Source organism: Pristiophorus japonicus, chromosome 17 (genome assembly GCF_044704955.1).
Source record: "Pristiophorus japonicus isolate sPriJap1 chromosome 17, sPriJap1.hap1, whole genome shotgun sequence".
NCBI classification, from domain to species: domain Eukaryota; kingdom Metazoa; phylum Chordata; class Chondrichthyes; family Pristiophoridae; genus Pristiophorus; species Pristiophorus japonicus.
Window position 1 is genome coordinate 51898053 of NC_091993.1, and position 21380 is coordinate 51919432.

At 49.7% G+C, this 21380-nt stretch overlaps 1 protein-coding gene across 2 annotated transcripts in view; it reads left to right on the top strand.

The window, feature by feature from the left end:
* Positions 1–20196, top strand: part of LOC139227735 (zinc finger protein 235-like) — a 103274-nt gene extending 83078 nt beyond the window's left edge. For both annotated transcript variants that reach the window (XM_070858719.1, XM_070858718.1), the window contains exons 2-3: positions 6430–7328; positions 16619–20196. In XM_070858719.1, the coding sequence (XP_070714820.1) occupies positions 6467–7328; positions 16619–16908 (1152 nt within the window). In that variant the 5' untranslated portion in view covers positions 6430–6466 and the 3' untranslated portion in view covers positions 16909–20196. The remainder of the gene's footprint in view (positions 1–6429; positions 7329–16618) is intronic.
* Positions 20197–21380: the final 1184 nt, after the last annotated feature.

Sequence of the window (21380 nt, forward strand, 5' to 3'; positions counted from 1 at the left end):
GCGTGTCCACAATACCCGGGGCGTGAGTGAGAGCGTGTCCCCAATACGCGGGAAGTGAGTGAGAGCGTGTCCCCAATACCCGGGGAGTGAGTAAGAGCGTGTCCCCAATACCTGGGGAGTGAGAGCGTGTACCCAATACCCGGGGAGTGAGAGAGTGAGCTTGTCCCCAATACCCGGGGAGTGAGTGAGAGCGTGTCCCCGATACCCGGGGAGTGAGAGAGTGACCCCAATACCCGGGGAGTGAGTTAGTGAGAGCGTGTCCCCAATACCCGGGGAGTGAGTGAGAGCGTGTCCCCAATACCCGGGGAGTGAGTGAGAGTGTGCCCAATACCCGGGGAGTGAGTGAGAGCGTGTCCCCAATACCCGGGGAGTGAGTGAGAGCGTGTCCCCAATACCCGGAGAGTGAGTAAGTGTGTCCCCAATACCCGGGGAGTGAGAGCGTGTCCCCAATACCCGGAGAGTGAGAGCGTGTCTCCAATACCCGGGGAGTGAGTGAGAGCGTCTCCCCAATACCCGGGGAGTGCGAGAGAGAGAGAGTCCCCAATACCCGGGGAGTGCGAGAGTGTCCCCAATACCCGGGGAGTGAGTGAGAATGTGTCCCCAATACCCGGGGAGTGAGAGCGTGTCCCCAATACCCGGAGAGTGAGAGCGTGTCCCCAATACCCGGAGAGTGAGAGCGTGTCCCCAATACCCGGAGAGTGAGAGCGTGTCCCCAATACGCGGGGAGTGAGAGCGTGTCCCCAATACCCGGAGAGTGAGTGAGAGTGTGTCCCCAATACCCGGGGAGTGAGAGCGTGTCCCCAATACCCGGAGAGTGAGAGCGTGTCCCCAATACCCGGAGAGTGAGAGCGTGTCCCCAATACCCGGAGAGTGAGAGCGTGTCCCCAATACGTGGGAAGTGAGAGTATGTCCCCAATATGCGTGGCGTGAGTGAGAGCGTGTCCCCAATACCCGGGGCGTGAGTGAGAGTGTGTCCCCAATACCCGGGGCGTGAGTGAGAGAGTGTCCCCAATACCCGGGGCGTGAGTGAGAGCGTGTCCCCAATACCCGGGGCGTGAGTGAGAGCGTGTCCCCAATACGCGGGGAGTGAGTGAGAGCGTGTCCCCAATACCTGGGGAGTGAGTGAGAGCGTGTCCCCAATACCCGGGGAGTTAGTGAGAGCGTGTCCCCAATACCCGGCGAGTGAGAGCGTGTACCCAATACCCGGGGAGTGAGAGAGTGTTCTCAATACCCAGGGAGTGAGAGCATGTCTCCAATACCCGGGGAGTGAGTGAGAGCGTGTCCCCAATACCCGGGGAGTGCGAGAGAGAGAGAGTGTCCCCAATACCCGGGGAGTTAGAGAGTGTCCCCAATACCCGGGGAGTGAGTGAGAGCGTGTCCCAAATACGCGGGGAGTAAGAGCGTGTCCCCAATACCCGGGGAGTGAGTGAGAGTGTGTCCCCAATACGCGGGGAGTGAGAGTGTAATCCCAATAACCAGGGAATGAGATTGTGTCCCCAATACGCGGTGAGTAAGAGCGTGTACCCAATACCCGGAGAGTGAGAGCGTGTCCCCAATACCCGGGGAGTGAGAGAGAAAGAGCGTGTCCCCAATACGTGGGGAGTGAGAGTGAAAGAGCGTGTCCCCAATACGCGGGGAAAGAGAGTGTGTCCCCAATACGCGTGGCGTGAGTGAGACCGTGTCCCCAATACCCGGGGAGTGAGAGCGTGTCCCCAATACCCGGGGAGTGTGAGAGAAAGAGCGTGTCCCCAATACGCGGGGAGTGGGAGAGTGTCCCCAATACGCGTGGCGTGAGTGATAGCGTGTCCCCAATATCCGGGGCGTGAGTGAGAGCGTGTTCCCAATACCCGGGGAGTGAGTGAGAGCGTGTCCCCAATACCCGGGGAGTGACTGAGAGCGTGTCCCCAATACCCGGGGCGTGAGTGAGCGTGTCCCCAATACCCGGGGCGTGAGTGAGTGCGTGTCCCCAATACCCGGGGAGTGAGTGAGAGCGTGTCCCCAATACCCGGAGAGTGAGAGAGAGAGAGTGTCCCCAATACCCGGGGCGTGAGAGAGTGTCCCCAATACCCGGGGAGTGAGTGAGAGCGAGTCCCCAATACCCGGGGAGTGAGAGCGTGTTCCCAATACCCGGGGAGTGAGGGCGTGTCCCCAATACCCGGGGAGTGAGAGCGTGTCCCCAATATCCGGGGAGTGAGTGAGAGCGTGTCCCCAATACCCGGGGAGTGAGTGAGAGTGTGTCCCCAATACCCGGGGAGTGAGAGAGAGAGAGAGAGTGTCCCCAATAAGCGTGGAGTGCGATCGTCTCCCCAATACGCAGGGAGTGAGAGCGTGTCCCCAATACGCGGGGAGTGAGTGCGTGTCCCCAATACGTGGGGAGTGAGAGCATGTCCCCAATACCCGGGGAGTGAGAGCGTGTCCCCAATACCCGGGGAGTGAGAGAGAAAGAGCGTGTCCCCAATACGCGGGGAGTGAGAGAGAAAGAGCGTGTTCCCAATACGCGGGGAGTGAGAGAGAGCGTGTTATAAATACCCGGGGTGTGAGTGAAAGCGTGTCCCCAATACCCGGGGAGTGAGTGAGAGCGTGTCCCCACTACCCGGGGAGTGAGTGAGAGCGTGTCCCCAATACCCGGGGAGTGAGTGAGAGCGTGTCCCCAATACCCGGGGAGTGAGAGCGTGTACCCAATACCCGGGGAGTGAGTGAAAGCGTATCCCCAATACCCGGGGAGTGAGAGCGTGTACCCAATACCCGGGGAGTGAGAGTGTCCCCAATATGGAGCGGAGTGTGTGCGTGTCCCCAATACCCGGGGAGTGAGAGCATGTCACCAATACGCGGGGAGTGAGAGCGTGTCCCCAATACCCGGGGAGTGAGAGCGTGTCCCCAATACGCGGGGTGTGAGAGAGTGTCCCCAATACGCGGGGAGTGAGAGCATGTCCCCAATACGCGGGGAGTGAGAGCATGTGCCCAATACGCGGGGAGTGAGAGAGTGTCCCTAATACGCGGGGAGTGAGAGCTTGTCCCCAATACGCGGGGAGTGAGAGCGTGTCCCCAATACCCGGGGAGTGAGAGCGTGTCCCCAATACCCGGGGAGTGAGAGCTTGTCCCCAATACCCGAGGTGTGAGAGTGTGTCCCCAATACCCGGGGAGTGAGAGAGAAAGAGCCTGTCCCCAATACGCAGGGAGTGAGAGAGAAAGAGCGTGTCCCCAATACGCGGGGAGTGAGAGCATGTGCCCAATACGCGGGGAGTGAGAGAGTGTCCCCAATACGCGTGGCGTGTGTGAGAGCGTGCCCCCAATACACGGGGAGTGAGTGAAAGCGTGTCCCCAATACCCGGGGAGTGAGTGAGAGCGTGCCCCCAATACCCGGGGAGTGAGAGAGTGTCCCCAATACCCGGGGAGTGAGAGCGTGTCCCCAAATCCCGGGGAGTGAAAGCGTGTCCCCAATACCCGGGGAGTGAGAGCGTGTCCCCAATACCCGGGGAATGAGAGCGTGTCCTCAATACCCGGTGCCCGGCGAGAGAGCGTGTCCCCAATACCCGGTGCCCGGCGAGAGAGCGTGTCCCCAATACCCGGTGAGTGAGAGCTTGTCCCCAATACCCGGGGAGAAGGAGAGCGTGTCCCCAATACCCGGGGAATGAGTGAGAGCGTGTCCCCAATACCCGGGGAGTGAGTGAGAGCTTGTCCCCAATACCCGGGGAGTGAGTGAGAGCTTGTCCCCAATACCCGGGGAGTGAGTGAGAGCTTGTCCCCAATACCCGGGGAGTGAGTGAGAGCTTGTCCCCAATACCCGTGGAGTGAGTGAGAGCTTGTCCCCAATACCCGGGGAGTGAGTGAGAGCTTGTCCCCAATACCCGGGGAGTGAGAGCTTGTCCCCAATACCCGGGGAATGAGAGCTTGTCCCCAATACCCGGGGAGTGAGAGCGTGTCCCCAATACCCGGGGAGTGAGTGAGAGCTTGTCCCCAATACCCGCGGAGTGAGTGAGAGCATGTTCCCAATACCCGGGGAGTGAGTGAGAGCTTGTCCCCAATACCCGGGGAGTGAGAGCTTGTCCCCAATACCCGGGGAGTGAAAGCGTGTCCCCAATACCCAGGGAGTGAGAGTGTGTTCCCAATACCCGGGGAGTGAGAGCGTGTCCCCAATACGCGGGGAGTGAGCGCGTGTTCCCAATACCCGGGGAGTGAGGGCGTGTCCCCAATACCCGGGGAGTGAGCGCGTGTCCCCAATACCCGGGGAGTGAGAGCGTGTCCCCAATACCTGGGGAGTGAGAGCGTGTTCCCAATACCCGGGGAGTGAGAGCGTGTTCCCAATACCCGGGGAGTGAGAGCGTGTTCCTAATACCCGGGGAGTGAGAGCGTGTCCCCAATACCCGGGGAGTGAGCGCGTGTCCCCAATACCCGGGGAGTGAAAGCGTGTTCCCAATACCCGGGGAGTGAGAGCGTGTTCCCAATACCCGGGGAGTGAGCGCGTGTCCCCAATACCCAGGGAGTGAGAGCGTGTCCCCAATACCCGGGGAGTGAAAGCGTGTCCGGATACCCAGGGAGTGAGAACGTGTCCCCAATACCAGGGGAATGAAAGCGTGTCCCCAATACCCGGTGCCCGCCGAGAGAGCGTGTGTGTCCGGTGCCCGGAGGGTGGTGTGAAAACTGTCCCCAGTAGAAGGGGGATGTCCCTCCATTCCACCAACCTGTCTGTCCTCTTGAAGTCTATCTCTATCTTCATCACTGTTTATTATACTTCCAAGTTTTGTATCATCTGCAAATTTTGAAACCGTGCCCTTTTCGCACCAAGTCCAAGTCATTAATAAATATCATCATAAGCAGTCCCTCGAAATTGAGGAAGACTTGATTGCACTGTAAAAGTGAGTTCAATATATATATATATATATATGAAACAACATTGGTGCTCGTACTGAACCGTAGGGAACTCCACTGTATTCCTCCCTCCAGTCCATAAAACAGCCATTCACCACAACTCTCTGCTTTCTATCCCTCAGCCAATCTTGTATCCATGCTCCCCTTTTATCCCTTGGGCTTCAATGTTGCTCACAGAACTAATATGTGGCACTTTATCAAACGCCTTTTGAAAGTCCACATACATTGCCCACATCCATGCTCTCTATTACCTCGTCAGTAAACTCAATCCTGTTAGTCAAACACGATTTGCCCTTAACAGGTCCGTGCTGGCTCTCCTTTATTAGTCCGTGCTTGTCCAAGTGGCTGTTAATTTATTCCCGGATTTATGGGCTCAATTTTCCACATGGGTGATTTTTGGCGCAGTTGAAGAGGTACTCACGATTTTTTAGTGGCCCAAATGCGGCAAAAAAGAATCCAAGTTTCACCGGAATTAACTTTGCATTTGGAGCAGCGCAGATTGGCCTTCAGCTTTGAGGGTGGAGCTTAAGGCCTGCGGCAAAAACTGATGTTGCTAGGGTAACGAGGGATGCTCAGAAGGGCTCAGGTTAGAAACTGAAAAAGGGCTGAGATTGGGCTGAAAACTGCTGTGGGGAGGCAGCGGGCCAATGTGTGCAGGTTCCTTTCGTCCCGGGATGGCAACGGGCCGGCCCACACCGATCCCGGCTCAAAATGACCCACTCCTCACCTACCCTGCCCTATCTTCAGCCTCCCAGTCTGCTCCCCTACCCCTAGCCCTGGCCGAAGGGCTTGCCGGTGCGTTCTCCCGCCCCTAGTCCAGGCTGAGTGGTCTCCTCCGTCCCAGTCAAAGGCTTCCCCCCACTCCCTCTCCCTCCCCCCCCCACCTCTCTCTTTCCCCCCCCCCCCCTTACCTTTCCTGCTGTCCGGGCATCTGCTGCACTTACCTGTGCCGATTTCTTTAACTGTCTGGAAGGGTTTTCTCGAGTGACCACATTCGCTGGCCTAAGTAGAAATGGAGTAACTATTAGCTGGCCAAAGTTGCCTAAATGGCCAGAATTGGCGTAGGTGGCTGGTTACGCTGGTGAAAATTGATTGGGGAAACTGGGGATTTTTAAGTTAGGCCAGAAAAAGCAGCCTACTCCAAAAAAAAACAGAGCAAATACTGGGGAAAATTGAGCCCATTGTTAATAAAAGTTTCTCCACACCCGATGTTAAACTGACTGCCTGTCAGTGCCAGCTTTATTCTCCTTCCCTTTTTGAATGAGGATGTAACATTTGCAACCCTCCAGTTCTCTGGCACCACCCCTGTATCTAAGGAGGATTGGAAGATTGTGGCCAGCACCTCTGCAATTTCTACCCTTGCTTCCCTCCGATACTGAGGCTGCATCCCATCCGGGCCGGGAGACTTGTCCACTTTAATTATCGCCAGCCTTCCTAGTGCCTCCTCTTTATCTACTTTTCTCTCATGCCGTATTGCAGCAAGCTCCTCATTTACCACAGCAGACAGCTCCAAATTCCATTCAATCCAGAACTAACCGCAGGAATCTTGTGTTTCTTTAGGTTTGGGAAACATAGCGGGGCATATATACCCAGCAACATGGAAGTGCTGAAAGAATCTGAGATATTAATTGATGAACAGACAGAGTCGTGTGAGATGCCTGGGCCCAGCCAGCTTCCCCTGGGTGTCCCAGGGGGCCATGCCTTTTGGTGCATGACATGTGGGAAGGGGTTCCGGTGGCGCTGCCTGCTGGATGCCCACCTGCGGGTGCACACTGGCGAGAGGCCCTTCGAGTGCCTCCTGTGTATGAAGCGATTCAGCAAGTCCAACGAGCTGCGAGTCCACCAGCGTGTCCACACTGGTGAGAAGCCTTTCGAGTGCATTGTGTGCAAGAAGCGCTTTTACCGCTCCAGCCACCTGAACCGGCACCAGCAGTTCCACACGGGGGAGAGGAAGTTCGAATGCCACGTCTGCACAAAGCGCTTTTTCACCTCCAGCCACCTGACACGGCACCACCGCATCCACACCGGAGACAAGCCCTTCGAGTGCCCCGAGTGTGGCAAGCGCTTCAACAGCCCCAGTGACCTGATGGTGCACCAGCGGGTTCACAGTGGTGAGAAGCCGTACCAGTGCGTGGACTGCAAGAAGCGATTCAACCGACCCGGTGATCTGACTGTTCACCGGCGTATCCACACTGGCGAGAAGCGGCTGGACTGCCCCGAGTGCAAGAAGCAGTTCAGCCGGCCCAGTGAGCTGGTGGTCCATCAGCGAGTTCACTCCGGCGAGAAACCCTTTGAGTGTGCTGTGTGCAAGAAACACTTTTACACCTCGAGTCATTTGATTCAGCATCAGGGAATCCACACGGGTGAGAAGCCCTTTGAGTGCACTTTGTGCCAGAAGCGCTTTTACCGCTCCAGTAACCTGACTCGGCACCAGCGAGGAGAAGGACACAACGAGAAAGGTAAAGCACATCAAGGTCATTCTGCACTGATGACCTGATTGGGATGGTTCAAAGGATGCAGATATGTCTCCACAATTTTATCACTGCTGCTTATTTTATTATTTCTCAGGATGTGGACAATGCTGGCCACTTTTATTGCCTGTTTCCACGCCCCCCCCCCCCCATCACCTTCCCATTGCTCTGATAAAATAGGGGAAAGGGATAGACCGAGTAATTACAGGCCAGACAGCCTAACCTCAAATGTGGATTAATCAAGGCCAGTCAGCATGGATTTGTTAACGGAAGGTTGTGTCTGACTAATTTGATTGAATTTTTTGAAGAGGTAACAAGGAGGGTGGATGAGTGTAGTGCGTATGATGTAGTGTGTATGGATTTTAGCAAAGCTTTTGATAAGGTCCCACATGGCAGACTGGTCACGAAAGTAAAAGCCCATGGGATCTAGGGCAAAGTGGCAAGTTGGATCCAAAATTGGCTCAGAGGCAGGAAGCAAAGGATAATGGTTGATGGGTGTTTTTGTGACTGTAAGGCTGTTTCCAGTGGGGTTCCGCAGAGCTTGATATTAGGTCCCTTAATTTTTGTGGTACATATCAATGATTTAGACTTGAATGTAAGGGGTATGATTAAGAAGTTTGCAGATGATACAAAAATTGGCCGTGTAGTTGATAATGAAGAAGAAAGCTGCAGACTGCAGGAAGATATCAATCAACTGGTCAGGTGGGCAGAGCAGTGGCAAATGGAATTGAATCCGGAGAAGTGTGAGGTCTCTTTTAGGCAGTCCCTCTGAGTCAAGGATGACTTGCTTCCACACTGAATTCTGAGGTGACTGATAAGACCAATGTGGGATCTACAGTCCCTGTCACAGGTGGGGTAGATGGTGTTTGAAGCGATGGGTGAGTGGGGTGCTTCGATTGTCGTGCGCTCCTTCCGCTGTTTGCACTGGGCTTCCACGTGCTCATGGCGAAGAGACTCGAGGCGTTCGGAGCCTTCCCAGATGCTTCTGCTCCACTTTCAGTGGTCTAAGGCCAGGGATTCCCAGGTGCTGGTGGGAATGTTGCACTTTTTCAAGGAGGCTTTGAGGGTGTCCTTGAAGCGTTTCCTCTGCTAACCTGGGATTCGCTTGCCGTGTCGGAGCTCTGAGTAGAGCGCTTGTTTTGGGAGTCTAGAGTCGGGAATAAGACAATGTGGCCCGCCCATCGAAGTGTGGTCAGTGCTTCGATTCTGGTGATGTTGGCCTGAGCGAGAACACTGACGTCAGTGCACCTATCCTCCAGTAGATATGCAGAGGCATCATTGGTGGTACTTCTCCAGCGCTTTGAGGTGCCTGCTGTACATAGTCCATCTCTCTGAAGCATGCAGGAGAGTGGGTATCACTACTGCCCTGTAGACCATGAGCGTGGTGCTTGGTTTGAGATCCTGGTCTTCAAACACTCACTTCCTCAGGTGACCGAAGACTGCACTGGCACTCTGAAGACGGTGTTGGACTTTGCCATTGATGTCTGCCCTTGTTGACAGTAGGCTCCCGAGTTATGGAAAGTGGTCCACATTGTCTTAGGTCTCATCATGGATCTTGATAATTTGTCTTACGGATGTTTAATGTAAGGCCCATCACTCATATGCTGTGAGGTAATGCATTTAGGGAGGGCTAACAAGGCACGGGAATACAGATTAAATGGTAGGACACTGAGAAGTGTAGAGGAACAAAGGGACCTTGGAGTTCATATCCACAGATCCCTGAAGGTAGCAGGCCAGGTAGATAAGGTGGTTAAGAAGGCATACGGAATGCTTGCCTTAATTAGCCTAGATTTATAGATTAGGGGCATAGATTTGTAGTAATTGTTCGGAGGTTTAGAGGGGAAGCGAGGGGAAATGTTTTCACCCACAGAGTGGCAGGGGTCTGGAACTCACTGCCTGAAAGAGGCAGAAACTCTCACCACAATTAAAAGGTTTTTGGATGTGCACTTGAAGTGCCATGAACTATAAGGCTACAGACTAAGAGCCGAAATGTGGGATTAGGCTGGATAGCTCTTTGTCGGCCGGCCCGGATGCAATATACCAAAATGGCCTCCTTCCGTGCTGTAAATTTCTATGATTCTATTGCGAGTGGGCTTGTCAGACTTTTACTACCATATTATATTTATGGGTTGGTGAGCTCGGCTTTTTTTTAAACACGTAAGGCTTGGCTCAGTTTGTATTGTACCTTCTCCGAACAGCCTCCAATGCAAGTATATCCATCCTGAAATACAGAGACCAAAACTGTACGCAGTACTCCAGGTGTGGCCTCACCAATACCCTGTACAGTTGTAGCAGAACTTCTCTGCTTTTATACTCTATCCCCCTTGCAATAAAGGCCAACATTCCATTTGCCTTCCTGATCACTTGCTGTACCTGCATACTATCTTTTTGTGTTTCATGCACAAGGACCCCAAGACCCTCTGTACTGCAGCACTTTGCAATTTTACTCCATTTAAATTATAATTTGCTTTTCAATTTTTTTCTGCCAAAGTGAATAACCTCACGTTTTACCATCTGCCAAATTTTTACCCACTCACTTAGCCTGTCTATATCCCTTTGCAGATTTTTTGTGTCCTCCTCACAATTTGCTTTCCCACCCATTGTTGTATCATCAGCAAACTTGGCTACATTACATTCTTGTCCCTTCATCCAAGTCATTAATATAGATTGTAAATAGTTGAGGCCCCAGCACCGATCCCTGCGGCACCCCACTAGTCACTGTTGCCAACTGGAAAATGGCCCATTTATCCCGACTCTCTGTTTTCTGTTAGTTAGCCAAACCTCTATCCATGCTAATATATTACCCCCAACCCCGTGAACTTTTATCTTCTGCAGTAACTTTTTATGTGGCACCTTATCGAATGTCTACTAGAAATTCAAATATACCACATCCACTGGTTCCCCTTTATCCACCCTGCTCATTATATCAAACAACTCCAGCAAATTTATCAAACATGATTTCCCTTTCATAAAACCATGCTGACTCTGCTTGATTGAATTATGCTTTTCCAAATGTCTTGCTACTACTTCCTTAATAACGGACTCCAGCATTTTCCCAATGACAGATGTTTGGCTAACTGGTTTGTAGTTTCCTGCTTTTTGTCTCCCTCCTTTTTTAAATAGGGGCGTTACATTTGCGGTTTTCCGCTCCGCTGGGACCTCCCCAGAATCCAGGGAATTTTGGTAGATTACAACCAATGGATCCACTATCTCTGCAGCCGCCACTTTTAAGACCCTAGGATGCAAGCCATCAGGTCCAGGGGACTTGTCTGTCTTTAGTCCCATTATTTTACCGAGTACTACTACTTTACTGATAGTGATTGTATTACCTCCTCCCTGTAGCCCCTTGATTATCCACTATTGGGATGTTTTTAGTGTCATCTTCCGTGAAGACCAATGCAAAATATTTGTTCAAAGTCTCTGCCATTTACCTGTTCCCCATTATTAATTCCCCAGTCTCATCCTCTAGGGGACCAATATTTACTTTAGCCACTCTTTTCCTTTTTATGTACCTGTAGAAACTCTTACTATCTTTATATTTTGTGCTAGTTTACTTTCATAATCCTATCTTCCCTCTTTTTTTTTAGTCGTTCTTTGCTGGCTTTTAAAAGTTTCCCAATCCTCGGGCCTCCCACTAGTCTTGGCCACATTGTATGCCCTTGTTTTCAATTTGATACCATCCATTATTTCCATAGTTAGCCACGGATGGTTATCCCTTCTCTGTCTTTCCTTCTCATTGGGATATATTTTTGTTGAGAGTTATGAACTATCTCCTTAAATGTCTGCCACTGCTCATCAACCGTCCCACACTTTAATCTATTTTCCCAGTCCACTTGAGCCATACCTTTTGTAGTCTCCTATATTTAAGCTTAGTTTGCGATCCAATTTTCTCACCCTCCAACTGAATTTGAAATTCAACCATGTTCTGGTCACTCATTCCTCGAGGATCCTTTACTAGGAGATCATTTATTAATCCTGTCTCATTACACAGTACCAGATCTAAGATAGCCAGCTCCCTGGTAGGTTCCGCAATGTACTGTTCAAGGAAAGTATCCCGGGTACACTCTTATGAACTCCTCAAGGCTACCCTGGCCAATTTACCCTGGTCAATTTGCTTTTCCAATCAATATGAAGATTAAAATCGCCCATGATTATTGCTGTTCCTTTTTTACAAGCCTCCATTATTTCTTGATTTATACTCCATCCAACAATGTAGCTACTATTAGGGGGCGAGCAGCATGTGGTGGCCCGGCCCAGAAATCAGCACGGTCCCAGCCTGCAAGACCATCAGGCCAGGGCCACTGCAGGGAGCAACATGTGGTGACATACCACTGCAGGGAGCAACATGTGGTGACATACCATTGCAGGGAGCAGCGCGCAAAGCCAGGTCGCTGATTGCAGTGCGGGCAGCCACAGCAGGAGTGGCAAAAAAGTGGCAAGAGTTTGTAGGGGGAAGTGATCGGGGCCCAGGAGAGGCATGAATCTGGGGCCCAGAAGAGGCGAGGGCCCAGGGGCAGCACGGGCCAGCCCACACTGCAATATGTGTGCGCGCTCGGTCTGTGCAGCAGAGCAGGTCTCCAGTCAGTCTTGGGTAATCCTTATCACTAACCTAGTTCTGTCAAGCCCATGTGGTGGCTGGTGTGCAACGGCCACCACACGTTAAAAAAATCCAAGCACAGGCATCTTCCACCCTTCAGGATGTAGTTCGGCATCTGGAATATTAGGTCTTTCATTAAAACACCTGTGAACTCATCCCTTTTTGGTGTGGAAGCAAGTCATCCTCACTTCGAGGGACTGCCTATGATGATGATGGTTAGGGGGCCTATAGACGACGCCCACCAGCGGCTTTTTCCCCTTATTCCTTATGTCCACCCAAACTGATTCAACATTGTGATCTTCTGAGCCAATAACGTTTCTCACTAATGCACTGATCTCATCCTTTATTAACAGAGGTACTCCACCTCCTTTTCCTTTCTGTCTGTCCTTCCGAATTGTCAAGTAACCCAGAATATTTAGTTCCCAGCCTTGGTCACCTTGCAACCATGTCTCTAATGGCTATCAGATCACACCTATTTGTATCTATTTGTGCCGTCAACTCATCTATTTTGTTCCGAATGTTGAGTGCATTCAGATAAAGAGCTTTTAAATTTGTTTCTTTACCATTTTTTCCTGCTTTGACCCCACTTTTTGATTCACTTTTATGTTTATACATTCTGTTCCTTCCTGTCACGCTCTGGTTTTTATTTCCCCCAGTGCTACCCCTGCCTTATTGCCTTCTCTTTATTCTTTGACTTTTTATATTTCTGCTTACCTGAATGCCCCCCCGCCCCCCAATAATTAGTTTAAAGCTCTCTCTACAGCCCTAATTATTCAATTCGCCAGGATCCTAGTCCCAGCCTGGTTCAAGTGGAGCCCGTCCCAACGGAACAGCTCCCTCTTACCCCAGTACTGGTGCCAGTGTCCCACAAATATTCCTTCCTCTTGAGTTGGACGGTTGTCAGTTCGAGTGCCAGTCCAGGACTTGAACACATAGTCCAGACTGATACCCCAGTGTTGGTATCGAGGCCCACTCAACATTGAGACTGCCTAAACATTTCACATTGGACGCTTACAGCCAGCAGCCAGGAAAACCTTTGTCCCATCTGGGCCGGATTTTAACACAGGCCCCAGATATGAAAGTATGATATCTGACAACACAGGAATGATTTTACTGGTGGTTGTTACTGGACTAGTAATCCTTCACCACTTCATCAACACCTTCACTGAAGCGTACAAGAATATGGGCCTCACACTAAACATCCGTAAGGCAAAGGTTCTCCACTAACCTGCTCCCGCCACACACTACTGTCCCCCGATTATCAAGATATATGACAAGGCCTTGGACAAGGCGGACCATTTTCCATACCTCAGGAGTCTACTGTCAACAAGGGCAGACGTCGCTGATGTCCAACACCACCTTCAGTGTGCCAGTGCAGTCTTCGGTCAGCCTGAGGAAGAGGGTGTTTGAAGACCAGGACCTCAAACCCGGCACCAAGCTCATGGTCTACAGAGCACTGGTGATGCCTGCCCTCCTGTATGCTTCAGCAAGATGGACTATGTACAGCAGGCAGCAAAAGCACTGGAAAAGTACCACCAATGATGCCTCCGCAAGATCCTGCAAATCCATTGGCAGAGTAGGCACACCAACAGCGTGTTCTCGCTCAGGCCAACATCCCTAACATCGAAGCACTGACCACACTCGATCAGCTCCGATGGACGGGCCACATCGTCCGCATGCCCGATAGTCCCAAAGCAAGTACTCTGCTCCGAGCTCCGACACGGCAAGTGAGACCCAGGTGGGCAGAGGAAATGCTTCAAGGACACCCTCAAAGCCTCCTTGAAAAAGTGCAATATCCCTACCGACACCTCGGAATCCCTGGCCTAAGACCGCTCAAAATGGAGGAGCAGCATCCGGGAAGGCGCCAAACACCTTGAGTCTCTTCACCCGGAGCATGCGGAAGCCAAGCACAAACAGTGGAAGGAGCGCACGACAACCCAGGCACCCCACCCACCCATCCCTCTAACTACCATCTGCCCCACCTGTGACCGAGACTGTGGGTCCCGCATTGGACTCATCAGTCACCTCAGAACTCATATTAGTGTGGAAGCAAGTCACCCTCGACTCCAAGGGACTGCCTAAGAAGAAGAGGGATACTCCAGAGATCTGGACTAATGATCCAGAGACACGAGTTCAAATCCCACCACGGCAAGTGTGGAATTTAAATTTAGTTAATTAAATAAATCTGGAATTATAAAGTTAGTATCAGTAAATGACTGGGTTGTTATAAAAAATAATATGGTTCCTTTCGGGAAGGAAATCTGCCGTCTGATCTATGTGACTCCAGGCCCACGGCAATGTGGTTGACTCAGTCCTGTAAGTTGTACCAAACCGCTACATATAGGTATTACCACATGGACTACAGCGGTTGAAGGAGGCAGATCACCACCACCTTCTCAAGGGCAATTAGGAATGGACAATAGATCTTGCCAGCGACGCCCACATCCCATGATCAAATTTTAAAAATCACTGACCGAGTTCCTCCTGTCAGGCTGAATTTGATCTCAGGAAGAGAGGTGAAAGGCCAGGTAGGACCTGTAACAGCAGGAAATAATGTTTTCTAAACAGGAAGTCTGCACTGATCATTTTTAATGTGTTTTTATTTCAGGAATGAGGCATAGAATGGGTTTTTAACAGATGCATCAGTCATGATCTTAGAAGATCAGTCATGATCTCACTGAATGGCGGAGCAGGTTCAATGTGCCAAATGGCCTACTCCTGCTCCTATTTCTTAAATTCTTGGATAAAATGATAACATTTGTCAGATGTAACAGATGTTATGGGACTTTAGGAGATTTAAATCGGGATACTTTGAAAATGTTTATGGTTGAGAATGGCCCTGACCTTGGATAGAATTGGTGATCTCAGTCAGCCCAGCCCTGACCACTCAGTGTCAGACATGAATGCTGCCTCCCTCAGTTTACCTCCTTTCTTTTCTGGAGCTGCTTGCATTCCAACATCTTCAGCTTTCAAATCTGATGCCGAGTTTTTTAATGTTTTATTGCATCTTAATAAACTTCTTGTGTGGCACAAAAACATATTAAAAATGATCAGTGCAGACTTCCTGTTCAGAAAACATTATTTCCTGCCGTCACAGGTCCTACACTGCCGCTGCTATTCACACATTCCTCTGTTTCTTTGTCTTTCTGTTTTTTTCTGTTTTTGTATTTGGCAATGCGACTTTTCCTCTGTTGAGTCAGAGGACATGGTGAAAGTAATAAAAGTTCACAAAGGAAGTGGATGTGAAAGTTGCACTAAAAGAGGAGGGGGAAGCTTTGGGCAAGGTAGTAATAGAGAAGATTAGCATTACTGAATGTTGGTAAGTCACCTGGTCCAGATGGAATGCATCCGAGGTTGCTGAAAGAAGCAAAGGTAGAAATAGCAGAGGCATTGGCCACAATCTTATCCAATCCTCATTGGATACAGGAGTAGTGCCGGAGGACTGGAGGGTTGCTCATGTTATACCACGATTCAAGACAGGCGAGAGGGATAAACCAGGAAACTACAGCCCAGTCAGCCAAACATCGGTGGTGGGGAAGTTACTGGAAACCATTATCAGAGACAAAATAAACTTTTATTTTGGGTTAATCAAGGAGAATCAACATGGATTTGTTAAAGGCAAATCGTGTCTGACGAACGAGATTGAATTATTTGAGGTAAGAGAGAAGGTTGATCAAGGTAGTGCAGTACATAGGGACTTTCGGACGCTATTGGACAAAGTGCCACACAGGAGGTTTATGAAGATGGAAGGCCGTGGTATTGAGGGGAAAAAGGTGGTATGGATACGGAATTGTCCCAGTGACAGGAAGCAGAGGATGGTGGTGGACTGATGTTGCTCAGACTGGGAGCTGGTTTGCAGAGCTGGTCCCCAAGGATCAGTTATGGGTCCATTACTCTTCACATATTATACATGACCTAGACTCTGGTGTAGGGAGTAGCATTATAGTGTTGGCTGATGGTACGAAACTTGGCAAAGCAGTGGATAGTTATTTACTTCAGGATTACCGAGAGGATGGTGAAATGGGCAGAGGCACGATACGGAGAAATGTGAAGTGATGCACTTTGGGAGGACTAATATGGAAAGACAGTATACGATAAATGGCACGATTTTGAAAAGTGTAGATGAGCAGTGAGACCTTGGTGTTCAGTCACACAAACCCTTAAAGGTGGCAGGGCAAGTTGATAAGGTGGTTAAAAAGCATATGGGTTGCTTTGGTTTATAAATAGAGGAATAGAATATAATATAAAAGCAAACAGATCACTGGCTAGGCCTCAGCTGGAGTATTGTGAACCATACTAGGCCCCACACCTCAGGAAAGATGTAAAGGCCTTAGAGAGGGTACAGAGCGTTATCGGGGCCTGAGAAGGTGCTGGAAGCTGATTCCATAAATAACTTTAAATGGGAGTTGGACGGGTGCTTGGGGATGTGGAACTGACAGGGTTACCGACAAAAAGCGGGGTGTGGGACTGAGCACGACGGGTCTATCACAGAGCCGGCACAGGCACGGCGGGCTGAATGGCCTCCTGTGCTGTAAGTGTCTATGGTTCTACTTGTCTGTCTGTCTTCATTGAAGAGTATGAGCCCACAGCCTTGCCTGTCTATTCCTTCCATTGGTGCTGACTGACCTGCTGTGTGTTTCCAGCTTTTCTATATGCTAATGTATTGCCTTTGTTTGTTCAGGTCTGCTGAATGGGACATGTGCAAATAAGGTGAAGAGAAGAGCCAGGAAGGAAGTAGTGAAAGAAAGCGAATCTTCTGAGGCACCCGTCCCTAGCCAGCGTGTATCTGATGTGAAGGACGGGCGAGGGTTTCGTTGTAATGTATGTGGGAAAAGGTTTCGCTGGCCAAGCCTCCTGGATACACACCTGCGTATTCACACTGGAGAGAAACCGTTTGAATGCACCTTCTGCACAAAGCATTTCTGCACCTCCAATGGGCTGCGGGTCCACCAGCAAACACACACGGAGTAGGAGGCAGCTGTCAAACGGCATGGCAGCCATACATTGACCCCGGGGGAACCACTGATTGCTGGTGCTCCTTGCATGCAATTGTCTTTTTTGTGACTTGGTTTCAGCAGATCACCAGATAATTAGATGAAAGCTTTTTGAGCTCATAATTCACCCACCCAAAATGACCCTACTGTCTCTCCAACCACAACCCCCTTCTGTTGATTATTTCTAAAATGATTCCAAGGTATTTGGTGCCTCTACTCCATCCAATAGTTCAATGTTGATCACTTTATGTGAAATCTACAATTATGTATAACATAGTTTATCACTGTAATTACATTTTGCTAGTTTGGACCATGTCCATTTTGATCTACTCTTGCAATTTAATTTAAAGTAATATTCCACATTTCCTTTTACCACTCTTTCTTACCTCCATATAGCTCCATAAGATTGCCTTTCAGATGCCTCCAGTTTAGGCGACAAAGTTTCCCCATAACTCGGCCCTGATGCTAGTCTTAGTCATGAGTTTGTGCACTGCCTCCAGCACTTGTGTCTGCCGTGTATCTCAGCGACCAAAGCTCAACACTACAATTTGATCGGCCTTCTTTTCAATCGTATTCTACTGTTCTAGCGATGTTGTTAATATGCCGTTTTCTGTGTTTCCCATGTCTTTTAATAATGAATAGTGGAGTGGAATAGAAATTGATGTTTGATAAAATTGATGGAATGTAATATACTGTGAGCTGGAATGGAAAGAATGAGGGAATAAATCAATGATGGATTATCAGGAATTATGTAACAATAGGGACAGGCGTGCGCCTTTCAGCCCCTCGAGCATAAGAACATAAGAAATAGGAACAGGAGTGAGCCATATGGCCCCTCGAGCCTGCTCCGCCATTTAATATGGCTGGTCTGGTCATGAACTCAGCTTCACTTCCTCGCCCGCACCCCTTATCTCCCTATCTTTAAAGAAACTGTCTATTTCTGTCTTAAATGTATTCAATGTCCCAGCCTCCACAGCTCTCTGAGGCAGCGAATTCCACAGATTTACAACCCTCAGAGAAGAAATTCCTCCTCATCTCAGTTTTAAATGGGCGGCCCATTATTCTAAGATTATGCCCCCTAGTTCTAGTTTCCCCATCAGTGGAAACATCCTCTCTGCATCCACCTTGTCAAGCCCCCTCATAACCTTATACTTTTCGATAAGATCATCTCTCATTCTTCTGAATTCCAATGAGTAGAGGCCCAACCTACTCAACCTTTCTTCATAAGTCAACCCCCTCATCCCCGGAATCAACCTTGTGAACCTTCTCTGAACTGCCTCCAAAGCAAGTATATCCTTTCATAAATATGGAAACCAAAACTGTTCCATTCAGTTAGGTCATGTCCGTATCTTAACTCCATTTACCTGCTGTTGCTCCATATATCTATCTATCTCAGTTTTAATTTCAATTGACCCTCACCCCCCCCCCCCCCCAGCATCCACAGCATTTTTGGGGGAGAATGTTCCAGATTTCCACTACCCTTTGTGTAAAAAAAAATGTGCTTCGTAATTTCACAACTAAATGGCAGGCACTAACGCTAAGATTGCCCTCTCCTGGATGAATGATGGAATGTAAATAAATAATGCGTTAGAATAAATTATAGAATAATTTGAGGATTAAATCAAATAGACTACCAATGGATTTGAATAAAGAATAGAATGGAATTAAATATATGGAGTGGAATGAAGGAGGAAAAGGAATGAATGAAGAGAATAGATGGTGAAATGTAATTGATTGTTGGATTGAATGAATGAAATGAGCAATATCGCTGAATGTATAACGGAATGATTTTTGTTCTTGGATCGTGGGCTGCAGTGACCTGACCCTTCACTCCAAGTCCAGCGGGTACATATGACGCTCAGCTGGTGAGCCATTCATCGGCAGATCTGGCTGAACCACATTAAGCTTAGTCAGGTGCTGCTCTCTACAAAAACTGATCACTACTCCAGTGATATCCTCGAATGCAAAGATGGACCCCCAGTATATTTTCTCCACTACCAATCATGTCCTTAACCCCTTTCCCCTGCCTCCTCCACTCTCGCTTCCAACAAGTGTGAGGAGCTCATGGACGACTTTGTCACTAAGATTGAGTCCATCTGTTCAGCTCTACCTCAACTCTCACTCTGACCTCACACCTTTTTCTAGTTTCTCTCCCATCTCCTTTCCCAGCTCAACTTATCCCCGAGTCCTACCTACTGCTCCCTTGACACTATTCTCACTAAACCTCTGACCACCCAACTTCCCTTCCTAGTCCCGATGCTAGCTGATAACTAAACGTTTCCTCTCCTCAGGTACTGTCCCCCTCCCTTTCAAATCTGCTGTCATCACCATCTCCTCAAAAAAACTTTACACTTTGATCACACCATTTTCCAAAGCTTCTCCTCAGTTGTGCAGCTCGGTGGGATTGCCTTTGCCTGGTTGTATTCCTATTTATCCAGTCATAGCCAGAGAATCACCAGCAATGGCTTCTCGTTCCTCTGGAGACCCCCAGGAATCTATCCTTGGCCCCCTCCTATTTCTCATCTGCATGCTGCCCCTCGGTGACATCATCTAAAAACACAATGTCAGGTTCCAGCTCTACACTGATGACACCCAGCTCGATCTCATTCCCACCACCTCATCACCAACACCTCAACCCTTCCATTGTCTCTGTTAAAAAAACGACTTGTCCGAAATCCAGATTTACTCTGTATCTAACTCGTGCTATTCCTGTCCTGGATGTGTTTGGGAGCTAGTAAGGGAAGACAGTAGTGTATCTACTGTCTGCAATGGCTTCTCCCACAATGTACCAAATATTCCCTGAAACCTGCAAGACATTTCTGCAGAGCATTCTCTGGAACATTCCGCAGAGCTCTGCAGAACATTCTGTAGATATAGCTATGAAACATCCTGTCATGTATCCTACATGTTTATTGCTTGTACTATTACAAGGTGTGTCACCAGAGGACAGTGCAGTGGGAGACTTGTAGGTTACCTATACAGATGTGCCAGGCCTAGTATAAAAGGCAGGCCACCATGTGTGATCCTCACTCTGGCGTTACATTAAATGGACTAAGGTCACTACAGTTCAAGTACAACACATTGTCTCGTGGAGTCATTATCAGAACAATTGGCGATGAGATTACGGACTTTCACGCAAAAATGGCTAACTTTGGTACGTTGCAGCAGTTCGTCGAAGATTGGGACGCCTTTGTGGAGAGGCTCGACCATTTCTTCACAGCAAACGGCAGGCGACAATCCGGCCACACTGGCTGATAAGCGCTGAGCTATCCTGCTAACCAGTTGTGGGCCCACTGTCTATGGCCTCATCAGGGACTTGCTGGCACCAGCGAAGACAACGACCAAGACGTATGAGGAGCTTGTAACACTAATCCAAGAACAACTCAAGCCCAAAGAGAGCATCCTCACAGCCAGACACCGGTTTTATACCCACCGATGTAGAATGTGAATCTCCTCGGGAGAGATACCAGACCCCCGAGTCCCTTAACTCAGAGTCCATCAAGGGGGGCTTATCGAGTAGCACTATGCTGGTGTGTGAGGACATCACAGGGCTCACCGGTGCCGTTTTAAATACTATGTGTGTAAAGGCTGCAGCACAAAGGGCCATCTCCAGCGAATGTAAAAGAAATATGATTCACTATGTTGATGAAGAGTCTGCAGGTGGCCATGAATCCAGCGCGGATTATGAAGCGATAGAGAGGCAGCTCAGCCCCACGATGAGGTATATAGCATGTTTACCTGCACCACCGAATGTTCCCCGTTGAGGATGGAAGTTGAGATAAATGGCGTTCCAGTCTTCATGGAAGTGGACACGGGGGTGAGCCAGTCAGTAATGAATCAAGAAGCCTTTGAGAGGCTATGGCACAATGAGGCTGAACGACCCAAGTTGGTCCCAGTTCAGACAAAGCTGCGCACCTACACCAATGAACTTATCCCAGTCGTTGGTAGTGCGAATGTAAAGGTACTCCATGATGGCACAGTGCACAAGTTACCTCTGTGGATTGTTGCAGGTGATGAACCAACGCTATTCGGAAGAAGGTGGAATGAGAAGATCCATTGGAGCTGGGAAGATTTCATCCCTCCAGTGATCGATGTCCCTGCACTCGGAGGCAAAGCAAGCCCTCACCTGAGGTTGGATCCGGCACCAGAGAGCAGACCAACACAGCACCTGAGGCAGAGATTAATCAGCACCACTACATGGAGAGGATCCAGGGGAGACGACCCGAACGCACCTTCCAGGCTCCAGTGGCAGGACTCCGGAAGAAGAAAATCGGATCCAAAGGCGACTTCCCAGCTTCGGTGGCATAACCCGGGGAGAAGAGGATCACAACAGCCGACATTGTGGATGGAAGAAAGATGGCGCCCAAACCACGAGGTGAAGCGCTGAAGTAAAAGATGGCGGCGGCCAGATCACGAGGTGCAACGCTGATGAAGCAACACGTGGTACTC